The following is a 25133-nucleotide window of genomic DNA, read 5'->3' as shown; positions in this document are numbered from 1 at the left end:
ACAAACACAAATAGAATGATCCAGCAACATGGCTTATGTTTTTAATTTGACAATAAAAGAAAACAATCTTTACTTTTATCCTATTTTGGGGGCAAGGAGAATGCTTTGAGCATATTGCCTGTATGTGAAGCACACAATTATTTACATTAGTAATACAGTATCACTTCTTTGAATGATCAACATCACCACAAAAGAAGGAAGCCAGCGCTGGTATTTATAATCTCTTTCTCACCTCTCAAAAATGAAGAGTTGTGTTTTGAACCCATTTGTTCCCCAAATTGCTTACGTTCCCATAAATTTTGTAGAGAGTTAAAAAAAAAAAAAAACCCACACACAGAGGTTAAGGATTCATTTTATAAATTACACCTTAGGTAGTCTGACCCAGAGACTGGCAGACTCCTGCAAAGGGCCAGATGTAAACTTTTTAGGCTAGTTTCTGCCTAGTTTCTTCATACGGTTTCTGCCACAGCAGAGTGGAAGCAGCCATAGACAATTCATAAGTGAAGGGGTCTGCTTGTGTTTTGAGAAAACTTTATTCACAAATACTGAATTTGAATTTCATAGAATTTTCATGCGTCCTAAAATATCCTATTTTTTAAAATTTTTTCCCCAAGTTTTAAAATGTAAAAATTATTCTTTGCTTTTGGCTCTACAAAAACAGGTGGCAAACCAGATGTAGCCTGTGGGCAGTCAGTTTGACAACCACTGGCCTCACACGGGAGTATATTTTTAAGACATCTGTAAGGCTGGAGAAAACACCATCTCTGTTTCTCGCTCTCACTCACAGACAGACATGTATACACCGTCACACACAAATACCCCTCAGCTGTCAACATCACAGTCTCTGAAACCACTGATGTAGTACAACAAAAATGTGGCTTCAAAAATGTGTCTAGACCTACGAACCAGAACATGAAGAAAATCTCAGCCTTGAAGAAACATTAGCAGAGTGGTAGGAAAAAAGAGACTTCTGTCCTGCCACCCTTTCTCATGGAGAAAATGCCCACTCTAAATTACACATCATGTCCTCGACTCCTTTAAGGAGTTAACGTAGCCCGCACGGGTCTGGAAATCCCTGCAGCCTACTTGCAAATTAATGTATTTAACTCTAAAGAGCAGGGGCTTTTTAATTTAGCTCATGCATCACCAACAGAACATTTTGGTAGAAAATATTAGGATTTCCAAATAACTTTATAGCTCTGTAAATTGCCAACATACCATCTGCAATTGAATTAACATTTATAACCAAACCGAAATAATAAATAAAGCAAATTACGCTGCAAATATTCGAGAGTGCCCAATATGCACTTGAGGACGATAATTAGCATTTTATAATCACGCTTCATTTTCTTTATCCAACTCCCTGTCACATTAATGATAAAATATTTTAAACTGTGCTCTATCAGCAAACGGCAGTACAATCTCTAGATTAGCCATTAACTAACACAGGGAATGAAAACAGTTTGTGCTGTTGGCATTACAGATCCAAAGAAGTTTTACTCATAATCACATCCTCCAGTCTCCCTGGCTCTTATCTCTGTGGTTTTTTCCCCCCACACTACCAAAATAAGGCCTAGAAAGCCAATGCTTTATTTGTACCATCCGACCCCAAAGCACCACGAGAGCTGAAGGTGCATGTTCTTACCAGCAGGAAAAAGAAGAAATATGATTTTAAATGCTCATTATGCTCATCTGATCTAGAAAACTGAGAGGGTCTGTCTAGAAGTCAAGAAGCTTAAGTCACTCAAATGGAATAACTCTGGTCCTCAAATAATTCTTTCTGAAGTTCTCTCTCATTATGATCTGATGTCCTCAACTGTGGTATGTGGAGTTTTTTTCCCTAGCTTTGAATAAAAATCAACTTTCCTAAATAAATCAGTGAGGAGCAAATATATGTATTTTTTTTCCCACCGAGACTTTCCACCAATTAGCAAAATTTCCCCAAAGTTTCTCATTATCTTCCTCCGAAATCACATCTTTTTAAAAAGGAAAAAAAAAGGTTTATTTATTCTAGAAAGAGAGAATGAGAGAGAGAGAGCATGAGCAGGGGGAAGGGCAGAGGGAGAGGGAGACTCTCAAACAGACTCTCCACTGAGCATGGAGCCCGATGTAGGGCTCCATCTCAAATGACCCCAAGATCATGACCTGAGCCGAATCAAGAGCTGGATGCTTAACCGACTGAGCCACCCAGGTGTCCCCCCAAATCACTTCTTTATAACTGTATCCAGATGCTTTCCTAATTCTCTTCTCCTCTGTGGCTCCTCTCCTGTTTGCACTTGGCATTTCAGGGTTTTCTCACTGTGCGTGATTCCACATCTCTTTGGTACAGTGCTGTTCTGGCTCATACCATAGCCACCAGCCACATGTGGCGACTGAGCACCGAAATGTGTTTGGTCCAAACTGGGAGGAGCTGTAGGTGTAAAAGTAACCACAAATTTTGAAGACTAGGTGTGAAACATAATGTAAAAATCTCTCCATGGTTTTATATTAATTGTTGAAATTGATATTTTGGAGAGTGAGTTAGTAACGAATTCTTGAAATTAACTTCACTCGTTCCTTTTAACTTTCTTAAAAATGTGGCTTTTAGAAAATTTTGAGTTTTATATCTAACTGGTATTTGTGGCTCATATTCTATTTTTTATTGGGTAGGGCTGGTCTAGTGGGTCCCAAATGCAATGATGCCTGAAATTTTTTGTTGAGTACTAGCTCAGCTACTGACCAAAATGATTATTATGAAAAGGCCAAACCAAGTAAAGCTTTTGATCAAATAAATCCTGCATGAGTCCCATGAGGCAACTCCAGACATTTCAAAGAGCAGTGAGCCTGGTCTCACGTGGTGCATCATCATATTTCTACTGAGATAAACGTTTGACGAGCCAGACGTTCACTTGGAGATAGAGGAAAAGTGGGGATGATTCTGTGGACTGCAGTGAGCTCAGCCTCCTCACTGGTCCAGGTTCTACAGGAAAAATGAGGGGTCAAAGCCTTACCACAGAGGTAGTCTAGTGGTTTCAGGCTTCGGTCCTGCCCCAGCTGGTCTGGATTAAAGGCCTCTCCCTGTTATTAATTATGTGATCTTAGACAAGTCACACAACCTCTGTGTGCCTTGTTTCCTTACCTTTAAAATGGGGACAGTAATGTTTTCTACGTCATGGGGGTTGATATGAAGATTAAAGGAGCAAACACAAGTGGAGAGCCTAAAACAGTATAAATGCTCACAAATACGAGCTGTTGTCATTATGACTATTATTAGTCTAACTGGAAGGGTACACAGAAGCTTTCACAATGCGTATGGAAGTGGCAAAAGGTGCAGGGGAAGCTGAAACCAAAAATAGAGATCAGGAAAGCCAGGAAGCTGGTTGTAGGTGGAGCTTGGAGAAGAGTCTGGGAAGTGCCAGAGGTACAGCAAGGTGAGGATGAAAATGACGCTGCCCCGGGCGCCTGGGCGGCTCAGTTGGTCAAGCGACTGCCTTCGGCTCAGGTCATGATCCTGGAGGCCCAGGATCGAGTCCCGCATCGGGCTCCTTGCTCAATGGGGAGTCTGCTTCTCCCTCTGACCCTCTTCCCTCTCGTGCTCTCTCTCTCTCATTCTCTCTCTCTCAAATAAATAAATAAAATCTTAAAAAAAAAAAAAAGAAAAGGACGCTGCCCCTCTAGGATCTCTCACATGAGCCATGCCTATTGCTGGCTGATAGGCTCACGTAGTGACCACAGCTCCCAGGATGCATGTGCCTAAGCGAGGGAATGGTGTGTGTTGTTCATTTTAACAGTTTATGGATTTCTGTCTCAGGTTATAAAAGCCAAGTACGTGCTGCAGGTTTCTGGACTAGCTTTTCTTTTATTCTGCGAAAGTTTTCCGTAATAGTTTTACTCACAAATTTTTAAAAAATGTAAATCTTTTACTCTTATCCATTGTGTCTCCTTAGCATCTAAAGCAGAAGTTGCAAACTGCTCATCTGTAAGCTGAATTGAGCCAAAAGACATGTTTATTTTTGGCTGAGACAGGGGTAGCCGGCACAGACTTAAAAACTTTTAAATGCGTTGCCAACATTTAAAAGGTAGGAGATTTCAGTTATAGAAGAGATTGACTTGACGTTTCTCCCTAGTGTTTTTCTTGACCATTTGTTGTATGGTGTGAGTGTTTCTTGGTAGGGAAATGTCTGGAGGACCAGAAAAGACCTTGAAAAAGTCCCCAAGTAAGAGAGAGATTCACTTGAAATACTGGAAAACTTGGTAGTGTTAGTCCCACATTCTCACCAGGCAGGAACTCTCAAAATGTGGCAGCCTGGGAGCATCACCTGAGAGCTGGTTAGACATGCAGATTCTCAGGCTCCACCCCAGACCTCCCCAACCTGAAACTCAGTGCGGGGGCGGGGGGGGTTAGCAATCTATGGGTTAACAGGCCATCCTGGGGAGTCTGATCCATGCTAAAGCTTGAACTGCACTCATCCAGAACAGCAATCAATGAGAAGATAGCTGTTATCTTGGTCATACTCCCCACCCTTCCCTATTATCCCAAATTAGCCTGCCTCATTCACTTCCCTGCCTGGTCCTTCTGATAAGGCACTTGAACTCTCAACTCCAACTGTAAAACTGACTTCAATAAGAAAAAGTAAATATAACTTCTTAATGAGGCTACTTTTTCCAGAAAACAATCCGGCATCATTTTATCCTAACCTTAAACGGACTGGAATACGAACTTTTGTTTAGAATTCGATGAAACATGACCAAAATGCTTCCTTGCCATACTTGCTGGAAGTAATGAATCAGAGAATTTCAAAGATGAACGTTAGTAGCCCCAATTATCATTTGAACCTAATGTGGCTCACCTCGCAGGTGGAGAATCAGGTCTATAAAGGAAAAGAGAAAGGGTAAGAAGCTGGGGCCCACTGACCTGGCCCAGGAGCTACGCCTCGCCTGGAAAATGTGAGCAGTGACAGTGCCTCCTTCATAGAGCTGTTGTGAACATTAACAGAGTTAAAATATATGTCCGGCACACAGAAGGTGCTAGACAACAAGTGCTCTTCTCACTAAAGAAACATTGGGTATATACACTGTAGTGTTTATCCCTCAAAATAACTGTAACACTCTGATGTGATTCTCCTCATTCTACAGAAGATGAAACTAGGTTTCAGTGAGGGGTGGCCAGGATATATGAACCCAGGCCACCTGATTCCCAGCCTCAGGTTGAGGGGCTGCAAACCATCAACAGGAATGGCAGCAACCACACCATATCACTCCATCTCACCAAGACTGTGAGCCCGCTCTGAAGGACACACATTTCTCTTTTCCATGGGCATACAACCAATCTTTTGTTGTTCAGGGATAATGGCCAGTTTGGGCATCATTCACGTTCTTTTCTAGCTTCCTGGTCACTGCACTGCTGGTAATGCAAGGAGCAGGGACCAGGAGGAAGCTGAATCAGCCTACTTCACTTCCATGCAGCTTTTATTCAAAACATCCAGGAGGGGGGGGCTGAAAGAGACAGGGATTAGTAGGACCTGGGGATTCTGTGATGAGTGATAATCCAGCCCTTCCTCTACAATAGATAGCAGAGGCATGGCAGGTGGTAACCCGAGGAAATGTTGTGGCTAAGAAAGAGATTGGAAGGACTTCACAACCTCACAACTCCACTCAACCAGCCAACAATGAAAAACCCTTCCACCGTTCTACGGATCTCCCTAAAATTCATGAAATTTGCTACTTTAAAAAGTCATTGCAAGTATTTATTTATGCAGACTTGAACAAAATTCAGCACATCGCGCAGTGTTGTGTTTAAATTTTAAAGAGGAACAAATTAGTAAAGTTTTAATTGAATTTGTAAACAATGAAAATAAAATGGCCAGAGAGGGGCACCAACTGCCTACCACTTGTGTACAGCAAGGCATATAAACGTATAGTATATATACTATATAAACATAGTAAGACACCTCTCATTTCAGAATATGGTATATCATTCGAAAACCAATGAATGCACTGTGACGGATTCACTAAGTAACTTTTAAGTGAATACCCGTGCCTATTTTCTCACTGCCCTTCCCTTGACATACTGTCAAAAAAAAATCCATGTCCAAGTTCAAAGAGGAAAAAAAAAAAGCAGACAGACAGACAGCATTTTTTAAACAGGCCAGCCTTGGAAATATGTACAGAATTTATGCATGTTTCAAGCGCTCTTTCTCCTTTGCCAGAGGGTGTAATTAAAGGCCCACAGACAACTTCTAAACTGAGGCCAAAGAGAACTGCAGTAGAAGTCAGTGGGAGTTCAGCACCCTGACCATGCACAAGAATAGCTCACCCCAAAAGGAATAAATAACTATCCTGGCAAGGACATGGGGAAGCGCAAGGATGAGAGCATCAAACAACAGAACCCACATTTAGTAAAAAAAAAAAAAAAAAAAAAAAAAAATTCGGTGGCTGAAAATCAGTAAGACAATCATTGTATAATCTGACACAAGCCAGGGGGGAGGGCAGAGGGCCGGAACTGGAGGTCATTCCCTGGGAGATGAGCTGCCCTTCTGTTTCGAGATAGTTGGCAGAGCTGGGGACTCACCTGGGCCTTCTGGTAAATTCTTTCCCTCTCTGTAGTCATAGGCATTATTACACCCTAAGTGCATTTCATTTTTCCTCATTACTTGGGAAGGAAGAAGCCGCTCACAGAAGCTTAAAGGAGGGTGGGTGGCAGATGCTGACCTGCCAGTTAACTCCGTGAGTGATGTCCTCAAGTGCAAGATTAGTGGCGGGAATCCACAGTTCTCTTGGTCTCTCTTGGTTCCCACCTGTTTTTCAAGGTGAGCCATGAGCCTTGGTAGTCTAAAAGATGCATGTTTTCCCTACAGCATGGTCCTAAAAACAATTCACTTACACCATCTGGCAACTAACTAAAGAAAAAGCCTGTGGTTCAAAACAAAACCCAAGGTGGCCACGGTGACATCTCCCTTCCCAGCAGCTCTTCTAAAGTGACCCGGGCTCTGTCCCAGAGGGAGGAGGGGCTATGTCCCCTCCCCCTTGCACCTGGGTGGGTCTGTGACTACCCTAATCAATGGAATTTGACAGAAGGGACTTTATGGCGCTTCTAAGGCTAGGAAATAAGAGGCCACATGTCTTCCACTTTGCTTTCTGCAACCCTAGCTTGTGGACCACTGAGCCACCCCGTAGCAAGTCTGATAATGCCGAGACTGCCATTCTGTGAGGAAGCACAGCCCCAGCAAGAAGCCACAGGTCCACGTTCTGCTCAACTGCCCCGGCTGAGGTCCCAGTCAACGGGCAGCACTGACTACCAGGCGCATTGCTGAAGACGCTTCCCAGACATGGAGACATGGCAGATGCCGAAGGTTCTCAGCTGAGGCACCAGAGCACGCAGCGCAGACAAGCCATCTCTGCTGTGCCCTGCCTGGATTTTTGTACCCACAGAATCTGTGAGCAAAAAGGAAAAGTTTTCTTTTCTTTTTTTTTTTTAAAGATTTTATTTATTTATTTGACAGAGAGAGACACAGAGGGAGAGGGAACCCAAGCAGGGGGAGTGGGAGATGGAGAAGCAGGCTCCCCACGGAGCAGGGAGCCCGATGCGGGGCTCGATCCCAGGACCCAGGGATCATTGACCTGAGCCGAAGGCAGACGCTTAACTGACTGAGCCACCCAGGCACCCTTGGAAAAGTTGTTTTCTATCTCTAAGATTTGTGATGGTTTGTTAGGCAGCGAGGGTAACTGGAACACACACAGTTTGGATGATTCAGGGTCATTTTAGCCCTATACAATTTTTACCTCAAACACTTATTTTAGAAGTTAAACCCTAGAAAAAAAGGCATTGCACTCTCCTGTCCTACCTACACAGTAAAGTTATACGAAGCCAGGAAATACTGTATTTGTAAATCCTCTGTAAATTGTGCTATGCCCTGTACTTATAGGATTTATCATTTCACTGGTGTATATGGCAAGCGGTGAAACACCAGTATTTGAAATTCAAAACCAGTTCAACTTGAGGCCAAGAAGTGACCTTAATAATTGATAAGAACACAGTCACCTTGGCAGACACCAAGAGGCCACCTCATCAGGTGGCAAAACCAACCCAAATGTTGGGCTTGCATCATCTTATCCCATGCCAAAAAGCAGGGCAGCAATGGACAGCAGGAAAGAGGCAGCAGGACAGATGGGGTGGGCACCCCCGCATCACTTGGAGTGCTCAGAGGAGAACGCTCCTAAAAATTGGAACGGATTAGGATGCCTACTGAAATTGGCATTCTTCCTTTCTCACCTGTGAGGACATGCTCAGCCAACATTATGCTACCTTCTCCTCCGTCTGCCCCTTAGCCTCTGCCCCGTGATAACTTGGACCTACCACAATTTTTGGGCATGAACGAGTTCTAATCCAGCTTGTTTTCCCTATTGCTTCTAAGTTTATTTATTATCAATGGATTCAACAAACATCTATTGAGTGCCTACATCATGCTGAGTTTGTCATAGGCACTGGAAACACAGAAGTAAATGAGACTCGCAAAGTCCCTATTCTCATGGTACTTATACGCCAGTGGGAGAGAAAACCAGTACATAAGTCGACGATGAAATGATTTCAAAGAGTAGACGTGCTGCGGAGGAAGCTCACTCCCCTGCAGGAGCCCCGGCACATGAGGAAGGGCTGCCAACACTTCCATTTCACCGAAGACTCAACAGGCCACGTTGATCGCACACAAAAGGAGAGCTGTAGGCCCAGGACTGGGTCTCTCACATCAAGACAGGGATAGCAGCTGCCCTTTAACTTCCTGGGGAGTTTCCCAGAGGGGCAGAGATTTATCTAAAATTTATTTATTTAAAATTTATTTAAAAAGAAAATGAGAGATACATTATGACCAAGTTCAGTTCAGAGAGAGGCAGTTCGGGGTGAGACACAATTTTTTTTCCTAAATCTATCCTATGAAATATGCTTAAGGAACTTGAAAACATTTTTGGCAGAAAAAAAAATAAAATGATTTTGGCACAGACTAATGGTATTAAATGCAGAAGGCACCGACAAATAAGAGGGTTTTTACTCAAGGGATTTTATGTAAACCCCTTGCTAGGGGCCGAGTTTGATACTGACGGGGAGAGAATTCTTCCATGGCATGCGAATGCAACCGTGTGTATGAGACAAGTGCATTGACAATCACATGAATATGGAAAAAAGAAATAATCTGTGGTGATTCTTGAAGCAGAGAGGGGGGTAAACACTAGTGATGCATACCAATATCGACCATCTTCCTAGACACACAGAATGGTTGCATTTCTCTATTCCATTTGTATTGGGTAGGGCCATAGGCAAGAGACTCCAACAAAGAGAGGGCCTTCGTGATGGGGAGGAGACAGGTGGCTTCCGCGTTCTAGCAAGGCTTCAGAACCTAAGATTAACCCACACCACTTTGATTGTGCTCCCAGATGGCTTGAATAAAAAGAAGCAAGTGTTCCAAAGACATCAAGTTTCAAAAGAATCACTTTTTTTCTAACCAATTTAAATTGTTTTATATGTCCTTGTAGGAATTTCAGCTTTATTTTAAAATCAATTATTAACATTCTAAATACTAGAATACCAAAACATAACTAATCTTCAGTTTCCACTGCTGTTCCATGGGCATGCCTAGAGTAACTGACAAGGTCTTAACATGACACAGGCAAAGGTTAGTTCCTCGGAGGTCACTATTATCTCTCATCCAATGCTCTTATTTCTCCTGTGATAGTAGAGAAAAGGAATGCTATTTCTGAGGCCTAGAGCTCATAAGATGGATGAAATAGAATCAAATAATAAAGGAATATCTGGTCAAACCTGACCTAGGCTCACTAGTTCAAAAAATACTCTTTTATGTTTCTTAAACCACCAGATCCATGATATCAGTCCTGTGGACTCTCTCAGAGCAAACATCCCACGCTCGGGGATAGCAAAAGAAATGACTCCATTATGAGTTGGTGTTTAAAAACAAGTACATCGGGCGGTGATAGTTAGACTCAGGCTTGCGGTGGAACTCACAATTGTATGCAGATCCTACCTGCCACAAATAGTTACAGACATAACTACCATATCTGGATGTGCGATATGTACATGAGATTCAAGCTGTCGGTCAACAGGCAAGAATTTGCACCAAATATGCGTTGAAACAGAACCTATGTCCCACCTAACTCTTAAAGCAGGAAATAATCCTTTAAGGCCAAAATACGACTGAATGAGGAATTTTACATTTAATTCCATTTGGGGGAAGTAATCAGAATTCGTGGACTCAATTTCTAATACCCTCTTCCCACAATTTCTGGCAGTGGGCTGCTAACTTTCCTACTTTTTTTGGTCACAATTCAACACAACAAATATACTGAAAACTATTCAAGCATTTTAGCTTAATGTTTTGATGCTATCATAAACATAATATATCGTACATTCAAATGGAATAGATGCCATCAAAATATCTTACGGAGTACTGCGTCTATAAATTTGCTAACTTAGGGTACCAACCAGTTGCAGGAGCATCTAACACAGCAGGACATGCTTCTGGAAACTAATAAATATCGAAAACACGCACCCCCCCAATTCTATTATTCTGAAACTAATTCCTTATGTTAATGAGGAGTAATATAAATTTGGACAGCAGCTTTCAAAAGTACTTGCTGGTTAAAAGTATGCCCACACACCCAAAGTCCCCAGATATAGCACAGCTCATCTACAATTTGAGTTTGACATATGGATGTGAGATCCCAACCAAAATTCTCATTTCCCTGCGGAACAGTCAGATGATCCCTGCTGGGTTTTTGACTGATAAGGATAATTTTCATGATTTGGGGGACTTCCCAGGCCCGTATGAATAGTGCTGTTGTATACTTAGAAGGCTGCTATTTTCAGATTCAGAGGCACACAGTCGCTTGATCATTCTAGTTTCTCCAGATTTGTGTAGCCATGAAAATCCTTTAAAAAACCAAAGTATTCTCCCCGTCACTGACCTACCTCAGAGTTTCCTACTGCTCATTATTTTAAGGCTCACAGAAGCTGAGAGGTCCATGTTACATGCCCCAGTTCACAGCTGCAGCCCATATAAAGGATTTTTTTTTCCAGACCCAGAAAAAGCCTCCATAGTAGCGGAACAGGGAGGGTCACTGAAGATTTTGCTTTTCCTTATTGGAATATTTACTTTGCAAATCCACCAATCTCTGTTATAAATGAAGCATTATATTGAAATCCTCTGAGGGAAGAGGTGGCCCCTGTTAAAACTCAAAGGCTGCCTCAGGAATGCCTGAGAATAAGTTCCTAAGTTAAATCTACTCTCTGTGCCTTTTTGCATTTTGACGCGAGTGAGCAGGAAGCAGACGGCCTGGCAGACGGGCCACCTTGACTCTACCAACAAGTTCAACGACAAGCTTTATAAAAACAGTTCTACCTTGTACGCTTATGCCGCCTGCACTTTGCTACTTTTGAAATAAAACAAAACCAACCCAAACAAAAATGCCCCAGGCGACAGCACTGGCCACAGAGCCGGTGCCAGAAATCCGGGCAGGACGTTGCTAGCAAAGGAATGTCATCTTTTCAATATGGAACAAGGAACAAGACTCTAATGGGGCAGGGCTGCCAGAACCCCGCTTTTCCCCTCTGCTGCGGACAATGCTAGTATTGTACAGGCAGACAGGCGCACAGAGTTTTATTCCACTCTCTAGAGTTTCTTCAGGGATGAGTTCTAGGGTCCACAGAACAAAGTTTTCCCCATTCTGGCACTGCTTATCCATAGGACACATCTAGCTGCCTCTCTGAAGTGGAAAAACACTGAACAAAAACAAAAAGACCCAGTTCGCATAAGGCGCAAGAGAAATTCCAATCCCCAAGAAACCATCAGGGTAGGAGCAATTCAGTGACAAAGACACATCTACAAAGATGTGTGATTTTCAGGCCATGAGTAGGATTCTTGTGCTTAAGGATACATATGTTTGGTACAACATGAAAACAAAGCAACTGTTTCATCTGGTGCTCCACAGACGGGACAGCAACATGTTTCCAAAGCTGGAGGAAGAATTGGCTTTGTAGGTCCTTAATGAGAGACATATGTCAGTCTCCAACAGTCGGCTTGCCGAAGGGATTTTCTGGGGTCATTCTGGCTACGTGTGATTTTTGCCTTGTGGAATTTAACCCCTGCTAAAAGGTCTAGCTGTACTGAGGAAGGCCTTGCCAGTCTCTCAAAATGTCAAAATGGAACATACAGGAATATGGAGATGTTTACAATCATATGATTTGAAAAGACAGTTTGAGAATAATCAGGGAAAAGTCAGTGCAGAAATGTATCCAAGCTGGTTTCCACGAGAAACCACTTCAGTAACAGAATTAGATTATAGATCAAGCGCATGGATGGTAGAACGTGGTCCTGTAGACTCTTAAAAGCTTCCTTAAAAACTGGAGGGGGGATAAACTTATGCCACCTACTTCTCTAATTGGTATGAAGATCAAATAAAAAACTGAAGACAGAAACTATTAGCTCTCCACTGAATTCATTATTTCCTTCCATAATAATAGGTCTCTCCCCGCGCACGTGGCTGGACTAGATCTCTTGCACTTGCTTCTGGTCATGTGAGCAGTTCTTGGTGAATGATGCATGCCACCTCAGGCCCTGGCTTTTAAGAAGCAGGTATGGGGTACCTGGGTGGTTCAGTCGGTTAAGCATCTGCCTTTGGCTCAAGTCATGATCTCAGGGTCCTGGGATAGAGCCCCACATGGGGCCCCCTGCTCAGCGGGAAGTCTGCTTTTCCCTCTCACACTCCCCTTGGTTGTGTTCCCTTTCTCAATGTCTCTCTCTCTGTCAAAAAAAAAAAAAAAAAAAAAAAAAAAAGCAGGTATGCTGCTTCCCCTATGCTCTCTTTCTCATTCCCGATGATGCGCTAAGGGATGCCAAGCTAGAATGCTGGAAAGAGCCAGACGTCCTAATCCCCGTGTGGATGAGAGAAGAAACCAACCAGGAATGCATACCTTGAACTGTTATGTTTAAAAAAAAAAATTCTGTATGAGATATTGCACATTTTGGAGTGGGTTTTTTTTTTTTTTTTGTACTACAGCTAAGCTTAGCCTAATTTAATTCCATATGTGAAAGCGCTCTAGAAACATTAAAGAGGCGATATCAATGTAAGATATCTTTATTGTTTCTGTGGGCTTACACAGGTCTGCAGGTGGGAGCGAGGCAACTAAAACAGAGGGGGGAAACTAGCGGCTCACAACTGTGCCCTCATGAAGAAAAAGAAAGGGGCTGCTAAAACAGGATGCCTTTGCCAATTTCACTTTGTATTACTTTTTTTCCAAGCGTTCACCCAGGAGAAGGAAATACAGAATTGAAAGCTCTCTATTTAACCTCTCTAGTAAAAGGTTTAGAAAGAGAAAAGGCCGAAACACTCATTTCCCAAAAGTAACTAAATCATCACCGAGGACGGTGTAAATTTGATTTAAACAGAAATGATTTTCAGTCATAATTTCTATCACTCTCAGGAAACCCTGAAAGTATACTTTTATTTCCCTGACAAAAATACATTTTTGTTTTTGTTTGGTGTAACTGTAAGACATGGTCACAATTCATTTTTAGATGATGGTCCCTAGGAATTTTGTAAAAGCAACTTCTTTTGCTCCCCCCCCATTTGCTTTAAATCAGAAAAAAGAGTGTTGATTTTTGGCGATTTTTTTTTTTAATTGACCAAAACATGAAACAGGCACTTGAGACATCACTCACTGGGAGGTGAACCATTTTCAAAGCAACAGGTTAACTACAAAATGAATATTGGAAACTGCTTCTCTACTGTATGACAGAGGTAAAACTTTTACGAAAAATGACAGACCTTTAGCTTGTTTGATGTAACAAAAATGGCAAATGAAAGTGCTCCAGATATTTTTAAACAACAAGCAAAGTAGGCATTTCAACAACCGTTTATGAACTTTTAACCATTAGAAAATTTATGAACCATTTAAAACCACTAAATTAAATATACTGTTTTTACCAAGCCAACATGAGAAAAAAAAAAATACAGGGTTGCAGGCTAATTCAAAATTCACTCTCCACTTCCTGTTTATTCATATACCAGGAAAAAAAAAAGACTTTGTTTCACATTTAGGTCTTTCAACCATTTTGAGACAGGAGTCCATCTAAATCCTAGAGGAGAACACAGGCAGCAACCTCTTCAACCTCAGCCACAGCAACTTCTTCCTAGAAACATCACCAAAGGCAAGGGAGGCAAGGGCAAAAATGAACTATTGGGACTTCATCAAGATAAAAAGCTTTTGCACAGCAAAGGAAACAGTCAACAAAAACAAAAGACAACGAACAGAATGGGAGAAGGTATTTGCAAATGACATATCAGATAAAGGGCTAGCATCCAAAATCTATAAAGAACTTATCAATCTCAACACCCAAAGAACAAATAACCCAATCAAGAAATGAGCAGAAGACATGAACAGACATTTTTCCAAAGAAGACATCCAAATGGCCAACAGACACATGAAAAAGTGTTGAATGTGGTTCGGCATCAGGGAAATGCAAATCAAAACCTCAATGAGATACCACCTCACCCCAGTCAGAATGGCTAAAATTAACAAGTCAGGAAACGACAGATGTTGGCGGGGATGCGGAGAAAGGGGAACCCTCCTACACTGTTGGTCGGAACGCAAGCTGGTGTAACCACTCTGGAAAACAGTATGGAGGTTCCTCAAACAGTTGAAAATAGAGCTACCATACGATCCAGCAATTGCACTACTGGGTATTTACCCCAAAGATACAAATGTAGGGATCTGAAGGGGTATGTGCACCCCAATGTTTATAGCAGCAATGTCCAAAATAGCCAAACTGTGGAAAGAGCCAAGATGTCCATCGACAGATGAATGGATAAAGAAGATGTATATATATACAATGGAATATTATGCAGCCATCAAAAAAAACACAACGAAATCTTGCCATTTCCAACGACGTGGATGAAACTGGAGGGTATTATGCTGAGCAAAACAAGTCAATCAGAGAAAGACATGTATCATATGATCTCACTGATATCCTTAATCTCAGGAAACAAACTGAGGGTTGCTGGAGTGGGGGGGAGGAGGGATGGGGTGGCTAGGTGACAGACATTGGGGAGGGTATGTGCTATGGTGAGCGCTGTGAATTGTGTAAGACTGTTGAATCACAGACCTGTACCTCTGAAACAAATAATACATTATATGTTAAAAAAACAACAAAAAAAGTAGGAACGGATAAATGAAGGGGGGGAAATTGGAGGGGGAGACGAACCATGAGAGACTATGGACTCTGAGAAACAAACTGAGGGTTCTAGAAGGGAGGGGGTGGGGGGCGGGTTAGCTTGGTGATGGGTATTAAAGAGGGCACATGCTGCATGGAGCACTGGGTGTTATATGCAAACAATGAATCATGGAACACTACATCAAAAAACTAATGATGTATGGTGATTAACATAATAAAATAAAATTAAAAAAAAAAAAAGACTTTTCTGCCTTTTCAACCCAAAATGATTTCTCAATGTAGAACAACATTTATCCAGAAGAAAAAAAGTGTTTTCTCCTTAGGGCTATGCAAAACTAATGTCCCCTCAGTAGGATCTATTACTGGGAAAAGCCAGAATGCCATTTTAGCTGTCTTGATGTTTCTCCAGAGGGAAGTAGATTCTAGATGTTGAGATTTTTATTTATTTTAAATCACTAAGAACCCACGGTGTTCTTGAGTATAGCATTCCAGTTGCAAGTCCTTAAGAGTTTGCATAAAGACAGTATCAAAGACAAAATAAACCTTTGCACAGAAGGGTTAACTCTGAGGTGGAAGGCAGAAATTACTAAGAAAATGAGCGGCACTTTGGCCATGAAAGGCCTGTTCCTGTTTATAAATTTTATAAAGTTTTCATCAATGCATCATCACCAACCCTATATAATTAGATGCAATTAATTATATCATTAGATAGGATGTATAAAATTATAGTATGTTCATTACCATAGAATTATATACCTGCTTGATTATGTCATTTATCACTATATTAAATACTCTATAATTAGATCTAATTTGTGATTTAAAAAAAAATCACTCATGCACTGAAGCCCTACTATGTGCAGAGTGCTCTGCTAGACACTGAGATGAGCCCCAGTCCTCTTGGAGTTTATAGTCTAAAAGAGGAAGCTGGTATCAAACCAATGCCTCCATAAATAATAAGTTGATTACAGCTGCAGTAAGCGCTACAAAGGAGAACAATAAAAAATGTGAAAGAAGGGAATCTAACTGGGGGGGTTCTGGAGAAGTCTTTTTTGAGGAAATGATATGTAATGAGTCTTCCGGAGCGTCTTAAAAGCCTGGCTGATCCCCAGTTGCTTGCATAGGGCTATGCAAAACTAATGTCTACAGAATGGATACAATTCCATTTTTCCGCATAATTCTTCAGAGGCTATTCCGAGTTCCCTTGCCTTCAACTTCTGCCTCGAACACTCCTCTCCCCTCCCTGCTCTGGAAAATGCTGATCCATCTATAAAATCGTCTCTTGTATAAAGCCTTCCCTGAACATGTCAGAGGGATGAGAGGCTCCGTCTCTGTGCTCACCAAGCCCCCCTAGGCATCACAGCACACGGTATACACACTAGTGGTCTCCTTACCCTTCATTCATCCATTCAGGCCATAAATATTTACCATGTCCCTGTTATCCAACAGGCACCCATCTGTGGACTTTATAAATACCGGGATGCAACTTTGGGAACCAAATACATAAAACCTTTCATATCTACACCTAAAGCCTGTCTCGGAAGGTGTTTCACAGAGGTCTGATTAATGAGAGAATAAGTCAGTTCTCCACTGTTGGTCAATGTTAACAAGCAGAATAGCTCTTTGGGTCTACGAGGGGACCTATTTTGTGGGGTTCAAAAACTAGAATAATGAACTTGATGGCAAGCTTCACAATTCACTTTTAGCCATTACAGAATGCAGACACTGTCCAGTTTTTGTTATTGCCTTTTGCATGGTATATTGTTCTTGGGGCTCAATACTGCAGCCAACCTCTGAAGAGAGGCAAAGCCAGAAATGTTCTTGAAACAGAGCATAACGTTCATGTTTATCCATGCCAATTAAAACCAAAACCAACCAAACAAACAAACAAATAGGGAAAAAAAGTCATTTTAAATGGCCTTGGTCAAATAAAATCATTAAACACATTTATAGTATTTAATAGAAGTTCTAAAATTAAGTGCAGACATCCATCTTCCTGATTGCAAAACTTTTTGTGACAGAGCATACCACTTGCTGTTTGCCAGGGAAAAAAACAACAACAAAACAGCCCAGCAGCCGAACACTGTCACAGAGATGAGGGCCTCCCTTCTTCAGAGGCAAGGAAAACAAAGGCAGATGAGAAAATGGACAAAATTAGCCCTGAGGGACTGAGGGGGCTAGTGGAGTTTAAACTCTTAAAGGCTACTTTAAATAGAAGGCTACCAACATGACCTTGAGCAAGCATTTTCCTTTATGCCCTTGTGGGGAAGGTGCACCATCACGGAGGCACCCAGGGGCTCTCCATGGGGGCTGGACAGTGGCTCCCAAATGCTAGCTTATGGATGGGAAGTTTCCACCCATCAACGGCAAAGAAGAGAGAACAAGAACAAAGCACCATTTGGGAGCGTGCCCGTGGGTGGGCCCTGTAACCATCCCTTCTTGGGAAAGACTGCCTTGTAAGCTCTTCTTTCTTCTACTTTTTGTTATAAAAATGCCATTTCTTTTATGAAATGATCAAGACAAAAGGGTTGTTTTTCTTTTTAAATAACTCCCACCTGTTTTTAATTTGTTGCCCCTTGAAACCCCCACTCTAGAAAACAACACATCACTGCTTTCTATCTTCTGTTTCAATGCAGCTAAAGCAGTGGAATGTTTTCCCAAAGGCCTAAGACTTCAATCCTAGCCCTCGAAAAGACTAGCTGTGCGAACTTAACCACACTCCTTTATGTCTCTGAAACTCAGCTTCCTCATCTGTAAAATGGACATCATCAAGCCTACCTCCTACAGTGCTCTTGTGAGAATTAAATGAAATAAGAGTATAAAATGCCCCAACGCCTGGTATAGAGAAGGTTTCCAACAAGGGTACTTTTCTCCTTCCCCCTACCCATCTCTCAACTTATATAAAGCCACACCACATTAGCCATCCCTAGCAAGAAATGAGTACAATACTGGCTACACAGTTTTACCTCTGTATTTTCTGTAGGACTGGGTTCAAACTTGTGAATTTGACTCTTACAAATGTGCTGGGGCCCAGAGAAGCTAACGGATACAGCAAATAAAGGAAGAAATAGCCCTAGATTCTAAGTATTCAGTTTCTGCCCTGAAATGCTTTCCCTTGTTACTCACACAGCTGGTTTCTTCCAGTCATAAGATCTCCCCCTGACTCCCAAATAAAGCCGGTGCCCCTCCACTATTGTTTACAGACCATTCTGTTCCTTTTCTTCCAACTCTGAATTGTTTATCATCTGTATGTTATTTATATGAGAGAGTAAGTTCCAGGAGGAACATCTCCCTTCTGTTCACTGTTGCATCTGGCATAGGCCCTGGAACTTAGGAGGTATTCAATAATCATCTGCTAAAAGATGATGGGATGGTGAATATAGGCTATCAGAAGAGACTTACACATGAAATCAGAAGTTAATAGAAGACAGTGTATCATCAAATGCCAGCTCTAATATATTCACCCTTTTGCAAGGTGACTTTGCCACTTACCTCCTTCAAAGGTGGACTCTATTTCTCCACCCATCAGACTGAGACTTGACCATGGAACTTGTCTGACCAACGGGATGTGAGCAAATGTGATGCAACCAGAGGTTTGCACATTGGTGCTTGTCCTCTCTTACTGATGGGAACCCATCCACCACCCTGTGAACAAGTCCAGGCTAGGCTAAAGGATGAGGAATGATAACATGGTCAGAGGATCCAGTCATCCCGTCAAGGACCCAGTCATATGAGGCCACCTAAACCACCCAACCCAAGACAAGCCAGCCAAGACAAGAAAACCTGCACAGAACCATGACAATACATGTCTATTGTTTTAAGCCAACAAGCATTTGGGTTATTTTTTAAGCAAGAAAATCTTACTAAGACAGTAGTTCATAAAACACATTCCACAAACCTCTCCAAAGTAAGATGCTAGGTGCTTCTGGAAGCAGCTCACTCATAAGGAAACTGCTAATTTCTATGACTTTGGATGATAAAGAAGTGGGAGCTGGGTGGGAATAAGGGGGTGGAGCAAAAACAGACAAAAATGGTAGTCTTGAAGCTCCCACGTTGGAGCTCTGGGCAAGTGGACATCAACTTTAGTTAAACACCATTTCTGAAGCAAGTGGGGAAGGAGTACTGCATTCCCTAGCCTACAGTCCGCCAGAAACACTGGCCTGGCACCCTTGGCATGAGTGCTTTGGATCATCAGCTTTTGAGTTTTAGAAATTGTAAGAAAGAACATATCCCCATGTACTTTAGCAGAGCTCAGGAAATGAGGCCCAAGGGCCAAGTGCAGCCCACTGCTTATTTTTACAAATGTTTTATTGGGCACCTGGGTGGCTCAGTTGGTTAAGCATCTGCTTTCGGCTCAGGTCACGATCCCAGGGTCCTGGGATTGAGTCCTGCATTGGGGGCTGCTCAATGGGGAGTCTGTTTCTCTCTCTCTCTCTCTCTCTCTCTCTCTCTCTCTCCCTTTGCCCCTCCACCCCCACTCATTCTCTCTCTCTCAAATAAATAAATAAAATCTTAAAAAAAATAATTAAGCTTTATTGAAACATGCCCATAGCCATTATTTGACATATTGTCTGTGGCTCCTTTCATACTACAGTGACAGAGTTGAGTAGTTGTGACAGAGACCAGACGGCCTTCAAAGCCTAAAATATTTATTATCTGGCTCTTTACAGAAACCATTTGCCAACCCCTGTACTGGAATAATCAGGGTAGGTTCAATGGATTGGTTCAGTCTTAAACTGAGACTTGAAGGAAAGAGGCAGTCTTTATTTTTTGGTATAAAGAAGTGGAGAATTGTTAAAACAGCACTATAAAAAAGAATACTAAGAGTGTAACTGATGTTACATCACTGTGCAAAAGTCACTAAGTTAATGATAATGTAAACCATAACTGAATGTATATACCACTTACTATGTTCCAGGTACCGTCTATATTCTTCATAATAACTCATTTTATACTCACAGCAATATTAAGAAATACTATTATTATCTCCATTTTTCCAGATGAGAAGAGAGACACACAGAGAATTAAAGAAGTTTGCCCAAGGTCACAAAGTTATCAAGGAGCCTAACTAGAATTCAAATCCTGGTATCCTTACTCTAAACTCCATAATCAATATAAAATATGATGAAGGCCAAAATTGTGCATAAATTCTAGCTATGAGCAATGACACGGTTTCTTAAGGACACATGAAAATCAACTTTATCACTCTATATTGTTGAACCTTTTGGCTAACCACAACACACGTTCACTTTATGTACTCTTTGTCCCCCACAAAAAACTGCCATGGCTCAGCTGGAAATCCCCTAAACAGGACAATCCAATGGTGCATCTAGTGGTTATGTTGCCATGGTAATGCTGTGATAACACAGTAGCCACTGGTCATTCCAAGAGGTGGACCGTCTCCCATTTATTAAATTCTGAGTCTGAGACAGCCACCGTTCCCTAAGAAAACAGAAGGTTCTCTTTCCCAAACAACGGTCAATAAGGTCATTCTGGTCAGGACAGGCTGAAGCCACTGTGGACATTACTTCTTATAGATATAAACTGGGTTCTATTTGGGAGTTCTATTTTAGAGCAGAGGCTCCCAACCCAGAATAGTGATCTGTGATCTCTAGCCAAAAAATGGGCCAGCCCTTATAGGTCAATCAGGGACCCATGGTGTATCTGCCGGGAGCCCAAAATGATAACATGCCTTGGGCCCATTATAAACAACCAAAGTAAACGGAGGCAGAATTCCAGAAAAGAAGTTGTTTCTTGATTCATTACCTTATTATCACATGGGAGAGATTCCTAACAGATAGCCTCTAACACAATTAACTTTTAATGGACTAACAGAACTTAAATTGATATATCTCTTTTAGAGGACATTTTGGCAATTTGTATCAAAAGCCTTAAACATGTTCAAAGGCAGTGACTTAGAAATTCCAATTCTACTAATTTATCCTAAAAAAATTATCACAGATATACCTCAAGGCTATCCATTAAAGCATTATTTGTAATAGAGAAAAACTGCGATGAACTTAATGAACAACAGGGAATTTGTTAAATAAATTATGATACAACCATAAATTACTACATTAATGTTATAACCACAAACACTATACAGTTGTTTAAATTTTGGTCATGAAAGACCATTAAATTTAAAAAGCAGATTAAAACCGCATCTAACATAAAATTCTATTTTTATAAAAACCAAAAATAACGATGCATATATATATATGCACTCATAGAAAAATAGATTTAGCAGAGGTTTTCTCCCAGGGTAGAACTGTGGTGGTTTTAATTTTCTATTTTTTTATACAATAAACTTTGCACTGTTTTAGTAACTTTTAAAAATGGTAACAGTTATATTTAATTTTTTTTTTTAAATTGTGTTTCTCTCCTTCGGCTGTTACATTATACTTCAGGCTTATGGTTTTCAGTTCTGTGAATTCTACCACTATGTTTTCCCAGTAAGCCAAAATGCAGACCAGTCTTTCTCAACATCCTAGGAGAAAGGCAGTCCACGTTTTCAGAGATCCACCCACAATACAAAAACCCTCAAATTCGACAACTGGCTGGCCAGCCTTATCGGGCTTATACTTTGTTAAAAAGCTATGCCATTAACATGACTGAACGGCTTCACCAAGTTTATCAAAGTTGCCTGTGCTGGTATGGGTTTTGTTGTTGTTGGGGGTTTTTCCTAAAAAGAGTCAGAGTCCAAAATTAAAGCAAGAGGTCAAGGGAATTAGCTGACTAAGAGCTGATTGAAACAGTGTGTACTGTACAGATTGTGAAACAGCTGAATATCGTAGGGCCTGGAATCTGGCGGGGAAGGGAGATGCTGGGTAATTTCTTTTCCCAGGACAGAATGGGAGCAGGTAAGCTGAGTTAGAACACAACTGCATTCCGATTTCTGGACAGAACACGACTTAACATTTTTTGAAATAAAGGAGTGTCTTTTCATTTCACTTTCAAATGACCATTAGGAAAGGGTTTATTTATATATTGTGCAACAAGTGGACAAAGTCAACCGGGATTTGGCTTCAGCTTTCCCAAATTTCAGGATAAAGTTAAGTAGGTTCAGCTAGCAATCAATAATAAAAGTAATAATTTGGGCACAAATGTTTCGCTTTTCATCCAGCTGCCAACTGGCAGCTATGTGACCTTTCCTGACCACCTTATCTGAAGCTACTGGGGGAAAGGACACTCCTTTAAAACAACCAACACGATCCCAGAGGCAGAGAGATGTTCCCTAAACTAGCCTTGCTCAGTAAAATAATCCATGTTTATTCCAGTGGCTTGAAAAGAGGAGAAAACTCATAATTTCTTTCAGGGGCCGAGCGACATTTCTGTGTTTGTTCAACCTCTATCTTTAAGCGCCCACGACACACCAGACATGAGTGAGGTGCTGCACACTCAAGCTAGGATCCTATCCGCTCTGGGTCATGGACCGTAAGGCACTCAGTGTGGTGGACTCCATGTGAAAATGACCCTGTTTTTCCTTACCCTGTATTCCTGCCTCTTATAATGTGACTTTGCAGCTCTTTGCATTAGAAAGTTGAGTTTCTGTTTCCAGCTCCCAAGTATCACTGGCCTTATGACCTACTTTGGCCAACACGACAGCATGCCACATGTGAACCTGGGCCTCAGGAGACCTCATGTGCCTCTGTTCTTTCTTTTGGAACCCTGCCTGTGCAAATAAGCCAGTACCAGCCCAACAGGCATGACAGACCACATGAGGAAGAGCCAAGAGTCCCCAGCAACAGGAGCCTTCGGTAACCCCCCAGAAGCACAACCACCTAGGGAACCTGCAGCTGACCAGAGATACACAGCGGAGCATAGCTAAGAGCAGGTGCTGCCCCACAGAACCATAAGCTAAACGCAAGGTGGTTGTTTTGGGCCACCCAGTTTTAGGATGGTTTGTTACACTGCAGTGCCTAACCAATCCATATGCTGCTAATAAATGCTAACTCTGACAAGCCAAATACAAAATGCCACGGAGCACCTGATGGGAGCACCTGTAATATTCCAGCATGCTTATAATTACAATGAATCATCCAATGGAGCTAGATACAGAACAGATCTGACCAGCTGTACGAGGGACCCTAAAAAAGCTGTATATCTGGGAAAGGGCTAGCTCAAGACAGCCATAGTTCCTTTGAAAAACTGTCTGTGGATGAGTTGGATTTGTCTATGAAGTCATTCTTTGTTTTTCTTTTATCTCTCTCTAAAAAAAAAAAAATGCAGCTCTTTCATTCAATTAAGACTGTTGGACTCGATAGCAATTGTCTAGCTTGATTCAAAGCAGCCATAGCCTCTCTGACACATGTTCAGCCCCCACTACTCCGTAGGCTGGAATTTTAAATCCAGCTCTCCTGAATTTATGATGCACGCACACAGTAGCAAGTCCCTACAGGCTGAAAATCAAACTGTAATTCAAAGGCCACAGGGCTGAGGAAACAGCCAGAAGATAAATCCCAATTTTAACCTTGGATTCTCAGCAAGTTGATTTAGGGGACTGTCAGTCATATTTAAAAATAAAATAAAACTACAAAGACAGCAGACGGCATGTTCTGAAGAGAAACAGGATGATGCTGTTCAGGAGTCCTTCAAAAAGCTCTTGTTACCTGAAAAGAACTGTTCTGTTATTTTAAGGGCCCTAGAAACATTTGGCCCCCATCAGTCATTTGCAGAAGTTTCTGAATTTTTAACTGATGAAATAGAAGGAAGAAATGCAACCATCAAATACAACCGAGCCCACCACACTGGAGGTGGCATTACAAGACGGCAAAGCAGCCTGCTTCTAGAGCTGAGCAGGTCCCCCCCCAACCCCCACGGAGCACGTGGAGAAGGAGCGCATGCTGGGTGCAGAGGCGCGGGTACTCACCTTACAGCCCTCGCAGGCGCTGACCCCATAGTGGTACCCTGATGATTTGTCCTGGCAGACGAAGCAGGGTTTGTACACACGAGGGGGAGGAAGTGGAGACGGAGGGCTTGGGACCAGTTCCTCAGAGCTGGTGCTCTGTGTTTCAATCGCTGTGGTGGAGATGGAGTAGGGGGTGGGGGGGAAGGGGAGAAAAAAAGAGAAAATGGGTCATTTCATGTCTTTTTCACCAGCGAAATCATAGGCCTCTGCCCCAAGTTCAGCAAGAACACCAGCAAGGATAGGCCCACAAAAACACGTGTCATTGTCGGCCCAGCAGTGGGGACACGGACACGGAGCCCTACAGTTCACAGAGCAAGCACATTCGCCTCTCTCCTTCTGGGTGCATCACAGCACTATGAGGGACATGATTTTCTCACCATGCTACCCTCCAGAGACACAGAAACTCAGGGAGGGGGTGGGGCGTGCCGTGACTCGTCCAAGATCAACAGGCCGGTGACAGAGCCCGGACACAAAGTCAGATCTTCACACTGCAACCCCCAAGCTCTTTCTGCTCTTCTGTTTCCCCTAGCTTCTGATTCGTGTAGAGTCTCTGAAATGACTTGTTTGACCCTGCTGCTCACTTAGCCAAAAGTACATTTCCCAGGATAAATGGGCCACAACAGCCATTGGACAAGCATCTGGGGAGGGCTATGCTGCCATGATGGATGTTCATTAATAACAGCATCGGTTAAGACCTTGGCCACTCCAAGACTGCTCCTTGGACCAGCAGCCTCAGCGTCACCTCAGAGCTTATCAGAAAACAGAGCATCAGGCCCCAGCTCAAGCCTAGGGAATCAGAATCTGAGTTTTAACAAAACCCTCGGATGGCCAAATGTACAATTCATGTTTGAGAAGCAATGGGTTTTACTGATGATGGCAGAGTCATGCTGCTCTTTGTCCTAGATTTAAACACACAGGATTCCCCATTTCATTTCTTAACCACCCAAATTCCAAGGGAAATAGGAATTCACAGAATTTATTCTCCCATCCCTTCTCTCCACATTTATGTCAAA

At 42.1% G+C, this 25133-nt stretch overlaps 1 protein-coding gene across 7 annotated transcripts in view; it reads right to left on the bottom strand.

The window, feature by feature from the left end:
* RARB (retinoic acid receptor beta) overlaps positions 1-25133 on the bottom strand; it is a 710885-nt gene that overhangs the window by 112603 nt on the left and 573149 nt on the right. For all 7 annotated transcript variants that reach the window (XM_073900914.1, XM_073900933.1, XM_025883077.2 and 4 more), the window contains one exon: positions 24082-24230. In XM_073900914.1, coding sequence (XP_073757015.1) covers positions 24082-24230 — 149 coding nt within the window. The remainder of the gene's footprint in view (positions 1-24081; positions 24231-25133) is intronic.

This window comes from Callorhinus ursinus, unplaced genomic scaffold (genome assembly GCF_003265705.2).
Source record: "Callorhinus ursinus isolate GAN/ISIS: 27379988/994484 unplaced genomic scaffold, GSC_fseal_2.0 scaffold1, whole genome shotgun sequence".
In the NCBI taxonomy this organism is placed as follows: Eukaryota; Metazoa; Chordata; class Mammalia; order Carnivora; family Otariidae; genus Callorhinus; species Callorhinus ursinus.
This window is presented reverse-complemented; position numbering and strand designations above follow the sequence as displayed.